This window comes from Melanostigma gelatinosum (genome assembly GCF_949748355.1).
Source record: "Melanostigma gelatinosum genome assembly, chromosome: 17".
In the NCBI taxonomy this organism is placed as follows: Eukaryota; Metazoa; Chordata; class Actinopteri; order Perciformes; family Zoarcidae; genus Melanostigma; species Melanostigma gelatinosum.
The window spans coordinates 12,815,930-12,834,103 of NC_136650.1; the positions used below are offsets into that span (position 1 = coordinate 12,815,930).

The following is an 18,174-nucleotide window of genomic DNA, read 5'->3' on the forward strand; positions in this document are numbered from 1 at the left end:
TTTATATTTCACACATGATATTTCCAATGAAGACTTTTGTTTTGTTACGTCAAGAGCTATTATTGTGTGGACCATAACTAGAGAGGAAATATGTCAAAGATATTTGTTGAATGAGAGGGATTGTCCCGACTTTCACCTCGTCACGAGTGTTTTTGTCTGAGCGTTCCGTCCCACCCTCGTGCTATTGGTCAACTCGACGAAAAGCACGTGTCCGATTGGACGAAACGACCCGTCTGTCATCGTTGTCAACGTGTAAACCAGGAAGTCGTGCTGGGAGAAGTGGTGTGTTGGCATTCCGGAGACATTTCGATCAAAGTGCAATAAAAACAGTCAATTCCGTCGTCTCGCGGGTCCGCACACATCTACCAGGCGTGTTGTCATGCAGACAAACCTCGACAAAAGCGACACGTTCTCACGGTAAACAGCAGCAGTGTAAGTATTTTCGTAAGTGCAATGAATTAAAGCTGCCCGGGTGTCAATTACATTTCCACTTAAATGTTTTACGTTTTGTGCAGTTGAACGACAATTCGATTCGTTTTTTTGCTCAAAAGTTGACAAACTGAAGGTCCTGCAAAGAGCCCTCCTCTAAGAATGTCTTCTTCATGTTCGGGACTGCAGAAAGAAGCGCAGTTTTTCTTCAGAATCCTTAGTCTGTGTAATATCAGTGTAATAGCTCATGTTCTACAATGCTGACGGATAGAAAGATGCACGTCGAAGTCCCAGAGACCACAATGCCCCAAAACACCATGCACTCTGTTTCCCCTTTTATCAGGTCCATGCACGAATACATCTGACCTACAGGCTGATAAATACTACTATAATACTATTATAGTTTTAGAAAGGTGTTGGAGATAATATACAAAGATGAGCGTACCCTGAATATAAAGTTGAGTGACAGCAAAACTAAACATTCTAATATGAAACCTGTGGCTTTCTAACTAGCGAAACAACTCTCACTAAAGGCCATTCTTTACGAAAATACTAGAGTTACGTGCTGGACATAGTTTAGCTGTCCAGTACATTCAGGTCCTGATATCCTGATTAATGACTAGAACGTACTATCAGCCATTTCCTCTCTGCATACAAGGTGCTAATATCAACGAGAAAGTATTATTTTATCATCGGCAACAATGCTGCTGCTGTCGCTCTGCTTAGATCTGTTTTTTTTCTAATAATCAGCGATCTACCTTTGCATTTCTTTATCCCTTCACTGTTGCAAATGCTAGATATACAGTAAGTCACACATGTGGAGAAATGGCCGAGTGAAGTGACCATAGGGGACGACGGACGCTTCAAATGTGTTGCTTTTGGCAATTTAGATGTAATACTATGATGTGCGCTGCACAGTACAACATAGCTTGACAACCTGAGCCGACTGTGTCCGACTGTAAACAATACATGCGGATAATTTCATCCTCTCTTCCCTTTGTCCTCCTCTCACGTCCTCTAATTTGCTGACTGTGGTTCCCGCTTGCTGGATAACAACAGCATACATCCTCCCTCTCTGCTGGTAGTAACGGTGTTTGGAATGTAGCTGAAGACAGTGTTTTCAGTGTAAGGTAAAATTCAGGTCTCTCAAGGCAGCAGCCTCCCATGAGAAGGAATCAGTCGGCACAAGCAGCCAGCCACGCTCCTTGAACATGCTAATTCAGTCTCTTTCCTCTATTCCCCTGCTGCACCTCAAGCCTCTTCGCCACTCCTGTTCCTCTTGGATGCACATAGATACTTTCTCTTTTTTTTCCCCCCTTCCGTATCTGCCTCTGTTTTCTCCCCTGTGCACACCTGCTAAAAAAGATAATCATTAGCCTAGCAGGGCTTGAAAGATATTGAGTTTTTCTTGTCAAAACATATCGGGCATATCTTTCAAATCATGCTCAAATATTTCAGCCACAGAAAACAGGTCAGAGGGACTCGAGTATCATCAAAAACAGAGCGGGCCTGCCCCTCCACTCATACTTGCTTTTTCCACTATTTTAAACAAAAGGCTACACTATTGATTGATGCGGTGTGTTGTGAGGGAGCCTGTCTGGAATTTAGAGCACCGTGCTCACTGAGAAACAAGCATGTTGGGATGGATTCATGAAACACACGCATGTTTGAGTTTCAGCACTTTGCACAGAAAAGTATCGTACAAGCATAGTTATTTCTGGTAAATGTACATCTAAACTGCTTGACATTTACTCCGTCGCACTCTTGCATCCGGTGGTTACATGTGGGGGCTAAATATAGCATCTGTATTATTCTAAGCACTTTTTCTTTATATCTTCCCTGTGAGCTGTCGGAGTAATCAAAGAGAGCTCATGGTGTGAAGGGAAATGGTGTTAGACTAAATGAGACAGATAGGAAGTGTGCACACTGAATGTAACGCACAAGGAAGGTGGTGAAAATTAATTGAATTATGTGTAGCAGATGTATGTGAAAGATAAACCATCTGCCTGATCAAAACTGACTATTCTCTGTATATGATGTTGTATTAACTTGAATCCTTCCTGCTGATTTCACAAGTTATCTCGGGCTACATGTAGCAGGAACGGAGCTATCTGCATATTTGATTAAGCTCAATGATCAGGTGCTACAGTGAGACCCAGCGGTAGGATTCTCTCGCTCAGAAGGTGTTTCATTCTTCTCGTTTCTTATCAGGCTGAGGAAGGAGGATGGGGAAGAAGGATGCCTGTGGGACCAGCTTACCAGTTGATCAGTACCGGAAACAGATTGGTGAGTCTTCATTCATCGTGGTGCCGGTCCATCGATTGGTTGATCATCAGCACATTTATCAACTGTAATCAAACATCCGTTGATTTTATATTTTGACACTAGTTAGTAACAGATTGAAAGAAATGCTCATATTGATTTTTTTAACATAAAATAAATTGTCTGAGTATTTTGTATGCTAAATGAGTAATAGTTTAATCAATATATATACTGACAATTAAAACAATAAGGTCTGTAAATGAGTTCATGATGCTTTTTGACAGTTGAGATTGGTCTTTGATTTGTTTTGCATCGCCGTCTTCAACAAACATCATCAATCAGTGCTCGATGTGGACAATTTTACCACAACACAGCAATCAACTCCGCGTTCTCTCACGGAGACGAGCTAACGTCACACGCGATACATCACGCATGATGGTGTGTGGCAGTGAGCATTTCTGTGGTAGTTTCACATCGATCCCAAACTGCTTCATGCAACAAAAAAAAAGTCTGCTTAATATCTTTACACAGTCCTGGAAAGTCTTCCAATTTGTATTGTATTTAAAATGAACTTTAACCAGCCAGTAGAACCAGTATACAAGCTGTGGAAGTAATAACACTTTGAGTCAAGCACGCAGCATCTGAGGTCACAGTACTGACAGACGGTGACTAAAGCCACCGCTTTGATATCATGTCAGAAGCTGTTTTGTCAAAGTTGAATATCGCTCTAATCCTGCGGCATTTTGTTTCCCCATCTTTCCCCTTGCATCACAAAGGCCTAACTAAGGCAATATGGTTGGCATCAATCAAAAGTTTGGTCCTCTTTAGCGTACCAGCTCTGACTGCTTGAAGATCACAGTTCATGTCTTTTTGTTTTTGCTATTGTGGAGCGAAACCAAAAGGTCGCTGTGGCGAAGCTGGATAATTGTGAGCAGCGATCTCTCGTCGTGGGCTTACTTTAAACCTCAGGAGTGGTATATGTTGTTGGCATGAAATGGGACAAAGTAGTCTTATGAGATGAAAAAGGAGTGAGACTTACTAGAGCCCTGATATCGATCTGATAGGAACCTATAGAAGGGCTGAGACAAAGGGGAGAATATATTCCTCTAGAGAGACGGCAACAATCACAACTGTACAGGAAGCTGAGCAGAGTGACACAATCCAGAAGATTGTAGAACTTATTTCCAAGTTCATGAATGGTGTCTCTACACAGGAGACCTCTGGCTATGGGAAGTCTAAGAAGCAGGTTCTTTGCAGTTGTGGTCCTCTTGCGATTCCCTATTTAGACTTAGACCAGCACAACAACAATTTGTCCCACCATCTGGTCAGCCTCACAACATCACCAGGAGAGGACATGCAGGGGGATTAGGGGCACTTGGGGGTTCAGATGGATGAGGTTGAACATACAGGGGAAGAACCCAGATGACTTAATATTTCACGTGTCCACTAAAGTCCTGACCCAAGAGACACTCCACAACCATGGCTGAGAACATTTCACGATCACATCTAGCGGCCTGTTGCATCCAATTTGCCGTGTTATTTTGAAGACGCCGGCGATTTTCTTTGATCACTCGTTCCAAAGTTAACATTGATCGGGAGGATGCTGACATGCTGCTGTGATGCGGCACACAAATGAGCATCTTGAGAAGGGTTCGGGAGACTTGGAAGTTGTTTTTCTTGTCTTGTGGAAATAAAGACAACTTAATTCTTAATCCTCTACTTTACAGGAATGTGTGGATTTATTTAGTGATGTTTCAGGTACATCAGTCGTATGTGCTGTCTTTTATCGCTTGCAAGAGCGAGTGATGTGGAGAAGATGCCTACAGGTTGAATGGAGATGGATTTTCATCACACAGCCATTCCTCCCCGGGAATGTTACTTCGTTTTTTCCTGTCATTTTTCAATGAAGATGTTGTGTAATCCACATCCCCTCTCCTGAAGATTGTGTCGACTGTGGCATTGTTCTTGTCTCTTTCCTCCCAGTGGATGATCGTTTGTTGGCCCCTTGTGATTCACATCCTCTGATTATTCCAGGTTTTATGTTTCCTGGTGTTTTTATTTATTTTATGCTTTGCTTTGCACCATATTGTCACGTGCACCTTTTTGTAACAGATCGGATCTGTTTTTTAAAAACGTCTTTTTTTGTCATTCTGACAGAAATGGCAATATTTGTCTTTCTCAGTCATGTGATAGTTTGTTGAGACATGTCTCTGTCTGGTTCACTCTATAATGGCCGGGGTCTCATAAAGCAGAGTGGTCGTTGTACATGTTTCCATAGTGGGACAGAATAATATTATTCATCCCATATATATATCTTTTAGCCGCCTGTTGCTGTGTAAAACCTGTGGGCTGGGTCAACAAATGAGAGACAGACAACGTAACAAGCTCATCTCCCACTGTCACATCCCCTACCACGGGCACGGAAGATCTTGTTTTTTCATTTTGTCTTTTCCATTTTTCAATAAAAAAATATGTAGCACAGGTGTCAAGGACACCGTGGTCCTCTCTCTACCTGCCGGCCTTTCAATTTCTACCGTTTTTCCTTCTTTCTGGAACAAAAGGCTTATTCATCGAACATCAGCAGTAGTTCGGGCTAGTCGTTGAGCTATACCGTCATCTCTGCTGGAGTGCTTTTGTCATGATGGTCAATCAAGGGCCCACTGTTGGCACTCTCTTTTTAAATACCATTATTAAGCCTGTCATAATTGACTGTGCCCAGATGCCCTCAGGAGACGTAAAGCTATGGCGTTCTTACATGGAAGCGGTCACTCTGTTGGAGTAATGATTCCTGCTGCCCGCTGAACAAAGTAGGAAAGATTGTCCACGGATAAAGACAGCCGCCATTTCAAATATGGCAAATTGGAAATTATGAACTTAAGAAGGCGTCATTTCACATTTTAAAGAAGGTCAAACCTACGAACATGTACTTCTTGCGGTTTTAAGTAAAATGTGACACAAAAGAATATAATCTTTGTCATAATGGCTGCTAATGGCTTGTTGTTGAGCCCTTGCATCTTGCAAGATTTTGCCTCGGCTCTCCTCGCTGCACATGACGCGAAGGACAAGGCATGAATACCTCCCATGTGTCTGGCGTCAGCCCTCCAGGTCCATGAGCACGCATCCTGGCAGATGCCAGCGATCCGCACCATGTGGTCACTGACTATTTGGCCGCCATGCCACGTAAACACAAACGCAAAGCACGAGGAACTGTCAGACACGCTGTCAGAGCTTGCAGGGACTACTGGACAGTGTCTGTCTGTCCACCCCGTCGCTCTGCATGTGGTGCATATGCAGGATGGCGAGTCCCCACGGAAACAAACAAACACACTCAGGTATGTTTGTGTTTCTGTTGACACACTCGCGTACTTGTTTGTGGCAATTGTGCACAGTAGCTTTTAAAAACAGTGCATTCACAGTACTGTCTGGACTGTACAAAGACCAATAAACACTGTTGGCACATATTGTTTGATAATGTTTTTAAATGTAATTCAACAACGTGACACTTTACATCATTAAGGGATCGTTTTTTTAAAAACCGATTACGGCCTGAGGTCACATATCTAACAGTGTTTTTAGGGATGAAAGGAAGTTGAGAAGATTTAAAATGTGCTGCATGTGGTCGACTGACATAGCTAGAGGTGTTCGTGGTATACTGGGCTGGTAATGTAACTTTGAAGAGCAACTCATTTTTGCATTTTATTTGGGGTTATACAGAAAAGAAGGCAGCAACCTGGGAAAGTTAATTCTAAAGTGAGTGTCTCAGAACTGTTATTCTAGTGGTCGGTCAGCTCTTTATTTAATGGTAAGTAAAGTAACAAATATTTCTATTTCAAATGATGATGCAGCAATCTCTCACTACATGAGGTCTGACTTAAATTTAAATGCAGTAGACGGCTTTGTAGAGTTTGTACAATAAGGCGGCATGAAATTTGACTGACTTGAGTACAACCCATCGATGCAGGAGTTTGCAGGTGGTACAGTAGCTCAGCCTTGACCTAATTAACGTAGATACATTTTCATATAATGGATCAATGAAAACAATTGAATATTGTATATGTATCAACATTTTTAGTGATTTGGTTGTTGACGAGTAGAATTATGTTATCGGTAACAATTCAGGAACTACTGATTAAAGTGGTGTGTGTGTGTGTGTGTTTTCCAGACCCATGCAAACAAACCACAAAGGCTTTACACCATGTCAATTCAACAACATTACAATACCTTACACAGCCTGTTGTAAGTCTCCATATTAACTCACTCCTATATCTGTTCTGATGTTGCTCCAATTAATTATTGATTCTTACCAGATGTTTATGGGTGTGTTGGGTTGTGATGAATTTTTGCGTATCAACGTCATTTCTCGATGTAGTACAATTTAAGACCCACGGATAAAAACAAGAAAACAGCACAGGTGCGTGTTTTAGAAGGCATTTGTGGGAAATGGTTTAAATACTGAAAGAATTCTGCCTTTGAAATTTAAACCCCAGCTCGTCTGTGTTTGAGCATCCTTGGGCACTTTGCTGCAGAAAAGACACCCCGAGGAAACAGACAGGCCGACAAAGTAAACCAAACAGAAAGTACAGATTGTTCAGTTTTAAATCAAAGTGAACAACTCTTTTTTTCACAACTGGAATTCTACAATTTTCCCCGGGTAGCTTGGTCGAGACAATCGATTATCTGTTGCTGTTTGTGAAGAAGACCATTTCCCAGACATCCTAGATATGAGGCGATGTTAGTGTTTATCAAGTAAATGTTGTTTATATTCACAATCGCAAAGGCCCAGTCAGGCACACTGCCATATAAAATGACCAGTGCTTTATTCTGTCTGTTTGTAATGCACTAATGTAAGTCCATTTAAAAAAAATGTGCTGTAGAAATACATTATAACTTGATTTGGTCAGAGGGGTGAAGTAAATCTGCAATTTCTTTTGCACAAACTTTGGTGGAATTTGCACATTTTTACAATCCTGAGAACAGAATAGGAGTAAACACACCAGCACAGAGACAATAGAAGAAGCTTGGAGAGCTGTTGTGACTGACTAGTGCTAGCTAGTGCTAGCTTCCCTCTGGCTAGCCTTGTGGTTAGTGATTTGATATCAATATCACTGATTGTATTAAATGTGTACATGATATCATCTCGTATCGATTGCAGGCCCCTGGATTGAAATGAATCAATATTGTGTTGTGGCAACCTTTGTGATAACTTCAGCTTGTATTGTTAAGAGTCAATATAATGTATCGTGATGAAACTCATTTTCACCTCCAGACACAGAGTTGAATTATCCTGAAGGAGTGAATCCGATTAAACTTCAGCGATTCCCAGCATGTTGCATTTTCTTCTCTTTACATTTTTACACATTTTACAATCCCTCTGACTTTCTGTACTTTTTCCTTTTGATATATGGGATTTGAAGCATTTGATGTAGCTTCCTGTAGCCTTACATTGTAAAAACCAGTCATTTGTAGTCTTAAAACCCCTGCTCAACTTCTGTGAATGGTGAGCAAAGGGTGGCCTCCAATCAAATTCCCCCCCTCCAGTTTCTGACAAGTGGAGGAGACATCCAGCGGCCCTCCTACTGAATTCCCACAAGCTTACTGTCTGCGTCTGGCATCATGCTCCCCATTTCTATTCGCCCTCCACTGAGTCAGGCAGGTGGAGCAGGGCTCTGTGACCAGGAGGGATGGAGAAAGGAAATAAGAATTAAGTGCAATAACTTTGAGAGAGAGACTTCACGCCATTAAAATGTAAAAATAGAGTCGAAAATACAACTTTCTTATACGTACATCACATATTAATAACTCGGCGGACAAATAGCATCAAAACTACTTCTATATTGTGAGAAAATAAAGTGCATATTGTTTTCTCATTGTGTCACTGAACACTAGTTTTACTAAGCTGCTCTTGCCACAACTCCACAGTATACGGTCGCTTGCTTGTGAGACGCTTGTTGTGATTTTGGCCGGATCACGTGACAGGCCGGGAGGTCACTGGCCCGACAATAGGCAGCGACATCTAGAGTTACAGGAGCAGAGGAAGAGGCTGTTTGACACACACAGGAATTTGAGGCAATTTAACGGACATTTCAATTTTTTTTTAAATTTTTTTTTTATGTCTCGATCGTAGTCGTGGACATATCGATACACTTATCATTTCAAAAATGATCGCGATAGTTCGCTATATTGATATATTTTTGCACACGGTCATCTGTCTCCTCCATGGCTGTCCCTAAGAGGAGCCTCTCTGCTCCCTGAGAGACATGACACTCATTGGTATGCAGTTTGTTTTCAGAATCATGACACGCCTCCTCACCCCTCCTTCCTCACCAGCTCATTTTCACTCCTTTCTCTCTCCCACAACCTTTCCAGATGGACATGGACGCTTTCTTTCCTCTCCTTCCTCCTTCTCTTGTTCCCTCTTTCGGTGTAAATGAGGCTTAATTGGCTGGGAGTGAAAACTCCAAGTGGCCTCTGCATGTCACGTCACCAACTAAGAAACCGTCGACGCTGAACCGGGGGCTCGGTCTCAAACACACACATTCCTCTATTGTACTAATTGTCACTTTAATCCCCAGCTAATAACGTATGCCTGACCTTAACTCTCAACCTAACCTCAACCCAAACCCATGTCTAATTTTATACCTGACTTTAATTTTCTAGAATAACATCTTTAATTACTCGCTCAGATGTCCACACTCCACACACACACTGTTCAGCAAGCTGTTGCCTTTCCACTATTGTTAGCAAAGTTCCTTTTCCTGCAGTGTGTTGTTTCTAATTAGACCAACACAGCCGGCTCTGCCTCATGTGAAGCACGCTCACGCTCACACACACTCACATATTACACATGCTTTGCCAGGTGGCCTGTTTGCCCACAAGGCTCACCCTTGAGAGTTGAGCCCATGGGAGGTCAAGCAAGCGCAGGTGAAAGCTGAGGCCAGAAAGGGTTCTTTGTACCCAATATGTGTGGGTAAATTGAATTGCTACATTTAGCCTTATTTTTACTTCGTTAGTTTAGTTGGGCTTTAGAATTATATCTTACAAGTACAGGTCAACATTTTGGAAAAAGCTCTTATTCACTTTCTTGCAGTGAGTTAGACGAGGAGATCAAAAAACTGCTCTCTCATCCGTTAAATATGCAGCTACCGGCAGGAGATGGTTAGCTTAGCTGAACACGCAACAACATAACGACTGGCACCAGGAGGAAACGGCAGGCCGGGCTCCGTCGAAAGGGGCTTGCCTGTTAACAATGAATTTAAACAATAAAACTATTTGATTTGTGTGCCACACTTATTTTCTGTCTTTCAGGTAAGCAGGACTACAAAAAGACAAAGTCAGCCTTAAAGGCCACACGGCTGAAAGCTGAAGCGAAGAAGAATTCCTCTGGATTCAGGGTGAGACTGGCCTGGACTTACTCTCTCTTCAGGACTACATGTCGACATGTCTTCCAATGTTTTTGCTTGCTCGTCTGTCCCGGCCCATCTATGATTCTGCTTATCTTTCTGTCTGCCAACCGTCTCCTTTGTTGTGTGTCTGAGTCTGTCTCACTAGATCACTTCACAACCACGGCTCTTCGCTCTCTTCCAACCTGCGTTAGGTCTTTAGGGAATGTAACAACAACAACCTGCAATGATGTGATGAGGCCCCCTGCTTATCCTTTGAAGATCTGTGCGAGTGTTGGAATCCATCGTCCTCCACAGAATAAAGTTTCAAATACTCGATCCTGTCGAGAAAAATACAGACATAATGAATTCCTGGAAGGGTTGAAATTCAAGAGTTTCGTTATTTTTGAAGAAGGTGGAGGAGGAGAAACAGTGACAGAGAAGTTGGAAATATAACAAGCAGAGAAGGAATAAGAAGGCGATGCGATGGATGGAGGTTGGTAATGTAAGGGAAGGGAGTTGAGGGTGTTGCTCGGATGGAACAGTGCATCCCTCCGTTGTTTGGTCACGCTGCAGCGATTGGGAGCTGTTGTGCAGGTAAAGATGGATGACTTCACATTTATCACTCTGGCAAATGTTGTTGATGCTTTTTGTCATTCAGTTGGCTTACCAATAAAGAGTTTTAATATGTCACGGTCTCTCCATGCAGAGTGAGTCCATGCCGATGGAATAGCTTGTGAATCTGACCTGACAGGTGTTTAACTCATCTTTTGAAATTGCAGATACCATCACAAGAAATCAGGTCGTCGGTGAATTAAAACCTTTTTTAAACGCTGTTGGGGAAATTAACATCAGTTGATTGTGATCAACTGATAGTTCAGACATGTTATCTGTCTTTTTTTGTTTTTGTGTGTTTATTTTGCGTCGTGGCGTTGAGAATTGGTTCTCTTCACTTTACATCAAAAGCCAAAAGGCGTCACTTCCTCATTGAGCCTCAGTTGGCACGTAGTACACAGAGATGAACAAATCACAGTGAGGATTAAACACTGGGTGAAATGGTCAGCTTTTAAAATATGCATCTCTTAGACACGCTAGGCCTCATTAAGCACGCCTTTAATCCAATTAGATTAGTCCATATCTTGAAATATTGATATTGCTTATGAATAATTCAGGTTTTCCATGCTCAAGACGAGGGGGAATTTTCAGAGGTCGGATTAAAAATACCTCTGGGACGAGGATATTAAACTGACTAGGACCCTTTGGCCCCGAGTTCGATTGAAATTCAACCCAAATGTAATGGATATTTGGTCACGCTTGCTTTCCCATCGAGTCCTTTTAGCGTTGCATAAAGTTGTGATTTTTACACAGCTCTGTGATGACAGCCCTCCTCTCTCTGTCCTTTGGTTGACGGCAAGGATTTGGCTGCAATTTGTGTAGGCTTGTTGCTGTGTGCATTCGGTTTCTTTTCTCTTCTTCTCTACTTCCTCCTCTTCCCATTCTCCTTCTCCTCTTCCTCCTTCTCCCTCTTTTACCATGTCCCTGGTTGAGATGCAGGTCCTCGGATGCAGCTGGCATCTCAGAAGGACCAGCAGACATGTGGGCACAGAGAATCTGGCAGCTGCCAGGGCAGGCTGTCTCGGGGCTGTCCTAGTAGCAGGGCAGTCTGGGTAAGTTGGCAGCAAAACGGATGGAGCGGCTGAGAGAGCGCGAGAGAGAGGAAGAACGTCTGTTCCCACAACGGCGATTAGATGACGGGCTGCGCAAAACAAGCTCAGAAGTTATGGAAATCAGCCACTCGTTGTGGCCGAGTGTGTTCTTGATCACACGCTGAGTCAAGGTGTGTTTACATAGCTTGTTACCTTCTGAATGCAAGCACGGACGTGTTTCCTGCCCTGCTTCTTCAAAACCTAGATGGTTGTGGGGTCATCACAGCAGGGATGGAGAAACTGGCACGAGGTGGTCAGCAGTCTCTTCTCAGTTTGCCAGCGGAAGAGTACGTGCCTTCGAAGTAGCTCCAGTACGATAGCTTGCAGCACAGGAAACAAGCCTGCTGCCTCGTCTAATTGGCACACGAGCCTTCTGTTCATTCCTGCACTATTTTGCCTCTTATTTAGCCGCTGAGCCAAGAAAGTTGGGGAAAAAATTGCTTATGGAATTGGTGGAGGATGGAGGATACAGATAATGACTTCCAGCTGTCATTTATGAATGTATGCAAGACTGTACAGATTTTATTTTTTGTTGTGTCAGTCTTTCAGTCTTTTTGTGATTCCTATAAATCTAAATATAACTTGAGTCATGAAGCTGTTGGTGTCGTCGTGAAGAAGCAACTCTTATGGAGTCATCGTTGGGCAGCATCGAGTAAAACATACGAGTACACACTAGCATCTGCTTCAGCCTCTCACTGAAGCAAACTGGATGTGTTATCTGCGCTGGCCATTAGCTTTATGAGGCTCATTCACACTTTCTAGCTGGTTCGGAGCGTAGACGGATAGCACATCGGAATGTGTAGGTTTTATGGCCTTTCGTGCCATTTCATTTATAGAAAGGATTTATGGAAACACTCAGTGAGTGGTGATCGCGGCGATGACACTCCTTTTGTCCGTGGATGTGTTTTTGTGTCGCAGAAGCACGCAGAAAGGGTTGTGTAAGAAAACGAAGGCACATATGTCTAATTTAAGACAATCAGCAGGCAAAAGGTTATTTTAAGCTCATGTTTTCATCCCTTTCATTGTAGGGTGGGATAACAGCTTTTTACTATTTTACAAAAGATGAATGCAGAAACGATTCGTATGAATTATGTGATTGGATGAATTAAATAAATTTGTCAAGTAATTATAATAATTATTATAACGTTTTGAGCATTAGTCCCATAAAACAAGAAATGTTTTACCTCCGACTGTGCTGATAGTTATTTGTTTTACTATTTAAATCACCAATTATTTGTCATCATCAACAAATAGAAATCATGAAATATGACCTAGTGGATGGTTATTTGGTGGTGATAACTTCTGGACAGACGACACGTGCTTACCAACCACCGCCCAGATGCACCAACGTTCAGCCACAAACACACTGATTCTCTCTTAGCACGTAGGCACACACACACACACACACACACACACACACACACACACACACACACACACACACACACACACACACACACACACAGGAGGAGAATAAAAATCAGACCAGATGAGGGGATGTCTGCTGAGCTGTGGCTTGTCGCCAGGGTGACAGGGACCCAGCTCCCAGCATGCCAAGTGCGCTGCAGCTGCCGCCGGTGCTGAGAGAGCCACATGATGAAGAACGATGCTTCTGCCCCATCCAGAGGTCTCCATCAGAATGTGGGCAGAGGTGCTGTGTTTGTGTCTGAGTGTGTGTGAGTGGGCGCACATAAATGTGTTTGAGACACGGCTGGAGTCAACACAGTGGGCCACTCTCCTCCAAAACAATGATCTCAATCAAGTGCAGGTGCTTCCTACAACCCAAGTGTTTTGACCAAAACCCCTCCAGCTTGTGTTCACAGACGAGTCACTGTAACCAGCTGTCCTCTTTCGCTCTGACATCTGAAGCAGAGAGAGAGAGAGAGGGGGGGGGAATCAAGCACAACAACAACAACCCGGGTTGTGATTTTGTGTGTCCTTTTGCTTCAGCCGCAATTCAGTGAAATGCGTATACCTGCGTCAGAAGCGCAACATTTTCTTTGCGATACTGTCGGCAGAAGTACAAACGCTTCTCCCTTTTGTTGTGTTTTTTTTTTCAAAGCTGCGAGAGGAACACAAGGAAAGGCGGAAAACAATCAAGCCTCGGTGATTTGATAACAGTTCTCTTTTCTCCGAGGCCTCTGCAAAATAGAAAAGTAAATCAAGCAGTGGGAGCCTGGCGGTTAATATATGAAACTAAAGTGCATGAAATTTAAAAGTTTTCCAATTAAGCGAGGACTTGAAGCTGTTTGGAGGCTGCCGGGATGTAGATAAATGTGGGCTGAGGCTAATGGAGACCAATGCTGCTGATGACTCAGCGCTACAACATGTACACAGATAGCTGTGGATGCCGTGACGCCTTTTAATTGTCCCCCCCCCCCTCGTCGGATAGGAATTATTATTAGCCCCCCACCACCGCTCGTTTGTGCCGAGCCTTATCTCGCACTTGTTTTCTCTCCCCTCCTCGCTCTTGTTTTTCATTCTGTCATTCCTCCATGTAGTTTGGCCGGTGGGTTGAGTTTGCAGTCGTCTCTGTGTGTGCGTGCTACGTATGGTAATAACTGAAGTGATGTTTTCTCATATTTTACTTCATATTATTTCTGTTTGCTTCCGTTTTTCTTTTACATCCGTCTTGTTTGCTGCTTTCCTGTTTGTCATTGTTCTTCGGTGTAACCTTGTTTCACCTCAGCCTGTCACTCGTTCATCTACGGCATACGAGCTGATTTAGCTTATCGGGGTTCGGGACGATTTTTCTGAGTGGCGGCTTCTTAAATAATCTAGAAATAGAAGATCAAGATTATAGCTGTGGAAATTGTTTGTGTAGGATTACAATCATGTGTTTTGAACACACACATCCTTTGTTGTTGTGGCCCAGTTTGCGTGTAAATACTCATTTTCATGTTCAAATCAAATATTTCTTTTTGAATAACCCCCCCAATCAGACGGTAGTCCTCAACCTTTTACAGCTCTCCAAGCTCTCCAGTGCTGATTAGAAAGTTTGCTGCTCATGAGTTCTCTTGATGAAGAATAACTGGCATTGTTCAATACTCTGAGTGGCCCTAATGAAACTCCAGCTGATGAAGATTGTAATCGTGCCAGCGCCGCATAATGAACAAGCGCTCCAAATTCCCATTTTCAGGTTGAATGCCACTCCTCTGGAAGGCTTCAATTTGTTTGACAATTAACCAATAGAAATTAAAAAAGAAAAAATAGGCCATTTTGTTTCGAAAGTTCAACTTTGCAGGAGAGCAGTGGAGATTGATTGCAGATTGAATCGATTAAAATACTGCGGCCAGTCATGACTGGGTCTCTGAAATGTGATACTGTGCATTTAAAAAAAATCTTAGATGTGGCTCCAGTTTTACTCCAAAGTATGTTTCCACTTAATCTCTTTGCGTCAAGAGAAAACCTGAAACGAATCAGTGATTCAGCCTTCTGAAGGCATGTGATGTGCTAGCACACTCGCCATAGAATAAACTCCACAATCCCCAAATAAGTTGTCTCTGTAATTGTTATGGATTGTGGAGAACTGTCTGCTAAACCTACCATGTGGTGTGTGTGTAGGAAAGCTACTGTAGCTTTCTAATGCACCATAACTAACAGATACAACATTCATGCCCATTATACATTCCGCTATTTTACTGCAGTATATTTGCCGTCAGTGTCTCGTTCATTTCATCTGGTAACGATTTCTCGTAGTGAATCTCTGAAAGCGTTTTGTGTCGTTAGTGTTAGAACACCAACTGCGGAGACCTGCTTTCCTTTTTTAAAGAGTCTGAAACCATTCCCACACAAAGGCAGGTCAATTTGAAAACATTTGTTTGTCTGTTTTGTCCTTCCGTCAGCAATAAGCTCCACCGCTGTAAGTCAGTTACAGCTGACTGGTGTGATCCGGTTCATACGGCATTTTTACATCTTCGTATTAAAACTGATTTTCATTTTAATGGCTAAAATAAAAGTGTGATTAACAGTCCTATAATTACATTTGTCTTTAAAAGCACATTTACAAGTTACAGTTCAAACATTTAGTTTTAACTTTTTTTAAAAAAAACGCCAGTCAACGATGTATTCTTGCACACAAAGTCAGACTGGTGAAATTCAGATGAGATTATTTAAATGAGAAGAAAGACCATTGGGGACGTGGCAAATATAGACGTACCAACGCTGAAAGATAAGCACAGTAATTACAGAGCCCTGCCAACTCGTTCAAACAAAGTAGAGCTGCTCCTGTGCATAAAGACAGACACGGGATCAGCCAGGAAGATGGATAAATAGTTCTTACAGAAGAACGCCGTATCTTAAAACCGTCTCTCTTTCCTTCCCAGGATGCGTTCCTGGTCATCGTTGCGATCCTGTGCTTCGTCCTCTGCGTCTACTTCTTCTTCTACCTCAACCTGAGTACCGAGATGAACCTGGATGTGGATGAGGATTAAGGAGAGGTGGACTGCAGGCCAACGACGTCTCGTCTCCTCGCATCACACACGAGGACGGAACACAGTCTGTCATCTTTTTTTTTTTACACACTTTTGGTGACTCGGTGACAATGAACTGCCTCTTCGGGATAAATGGGACAGTCCATCAAATAACTCAAAGCTTCTATTGAAGATCTACTTTCCCTTTATTTTCTGCATGGGCGCACGTAAACTATATCATCATTGCATTATGGTTTTACATGCGAGTTCCTTCTATTCTTTCCCTGACCCCAGATCTGAGAGAGTAGCTTCGATTCTCTTTCCCTGAAAAAGTCAGAGACCCTCGTTGTATAACATTCTGCTGCAAAATCTACACGCAGCAGAGAAAATTAGCCGTCTCTACAGTCGAGACTGAGCCTCCGTTAATCGTATTCTGCGGAGTCACGTCCCTCTGTTTTCTCCACTAATAGAAAAATGCAAATCTCCTGCTGAACTTCTCGTCACATCCAGACAAACACTTGCCTCACATTCCAGTGCACAAACCTCTCCTCATGGATATCTGGAGATCACACAGTGTGAGATTAGAATCCACAAAGCCCTCGCCCTGATTGAATGTGTGTGCAGAATACAGAACAACACAATTCTACCTGCCGTTCACATGCAGGCGGCACGGAGACGCACGTCCACAGGATTAGCAGTACAAATATGATCCCGTTCTTTCATTTGAATGGAAATTGCAGAGATGAGTGACGACACGAAGAGAGCCGGTGTGTTTCTCCGTCTCGTCAAAATGTAGGATGCGATGTCTCTGTATGAATATGAAGGTTCGTCAAAGCCTCTTTATCCGACTCTTCTTGCACTAGTGCTGCGAGGTTCAAGGACTGACCTTCCGTTTACTGTTTCAGTCTAAGTTCTTCCGCTGTTTGAGGGATTCTTCCTTCACAAAGAGTCGGTGGCTTTTGTTTCGTACATTTCTTTTCATGTTATCACTTTCTATTCCTTTCTGATACTGTCCTCCAAAACGCAACTGATGCTTTGTTTTGGATACGCCTTTTTTACAATAGTGTAACGCATAGAAGGCCAATAAATACCAAATACGCAAGAGACCATGTGACTTCTTTCATTTCCCGACATGTTTTTTTTTCACTGAGTCTCTTTTTAAAAACAAGTCTTGTCAGAGCCTGCCTGTGTTCCGTGGCTGAGATGAAATGTGAGAATGATTTTGAGCGTTCAGTTTCGGCTCGTTTCTCCCATGACCTCCCGACCTGCAGTAAAAGACTACTTTTCCGAGAAACCATTATGATAAGCATGCACTCGTACCCTCAACCAATGACTTTTATCTGGCTTTGGTACTGCAAGACCCCCTCCTCCTCCTCCACCACTGCTGTGGGTCACTCACATGTGTAACAATAGATAGGCAGACCTGAGAGACCTTCATATGTGACACCGGTTATCTAAAAGGTCACCATCACCAACTACAAGAGCGCTGACATCGGCACAAAGGAGAGGATCTATTCATTCAGGCCCACGCTTTGGAAGATGAGATCACACAAGTATTGTTGTTGAATTGGTTTGTATGGTATATAAACATTTTTACAGTTTGCTTTGTCATCATGATTCAGTTACAGGATATTGTGTGATATGTTATAATTTATCTTTTAGTTTATTTTTTTGTTAAATTGCTCTAAAAATCAAAATCATGTTTCTCTTTAAGGAAATAAAAAGAAATGAAAGGACCTTTTCAGTTTCTATATGATTGTTTGTATGACTTTTATTAAATGAATCAATGCAGACAGAAAAGGTGTCATGAGCGTAAACGGACAGCAATATCACTTTTTTTTTTTTAAGGCCCATTTATTTTGCAAAGTTATTGCCGTAATTGCAAATATTAAATTGTATAAAGTAAGTGTTGCGTTTAAACACAATCGTAGCCGAACAAACAGGCAGTGCGTACTTTATACAACACCATGACATTATCTTCACTAC

General features: G+C 42.5%; 1 protein-coding gene across 1 annotated transcript; it reads left to right on the forward strand.

The window, feature by feature from the left end:
- The first annotated feature begins 264 nt into the window (after positions 1-264).
- triqk (triple QxxK/R motif containing) lies at positions 265-17,907 on the forward strand. The gene is made up of 4 exons (XM_079287457.1): positions 265-432; positions 2,641-2,715; positions 9,997-10,082; positions 16,102-17,907. The coding sequence occupies exons 2-4, from the start codon at positions 2,655-2,657 to the stop codon at positions 16,207-16,209; spliced, it is 255 nt and encodes an 84-aa protein (XP_079143583.1). The 5' UTR covers positions 265-432; positions 2,641-2,654; the 3' UTR covers positions 16,210-17,907.
- Positions 17,908-18,174: the final 267 nt, after the last annotated feature.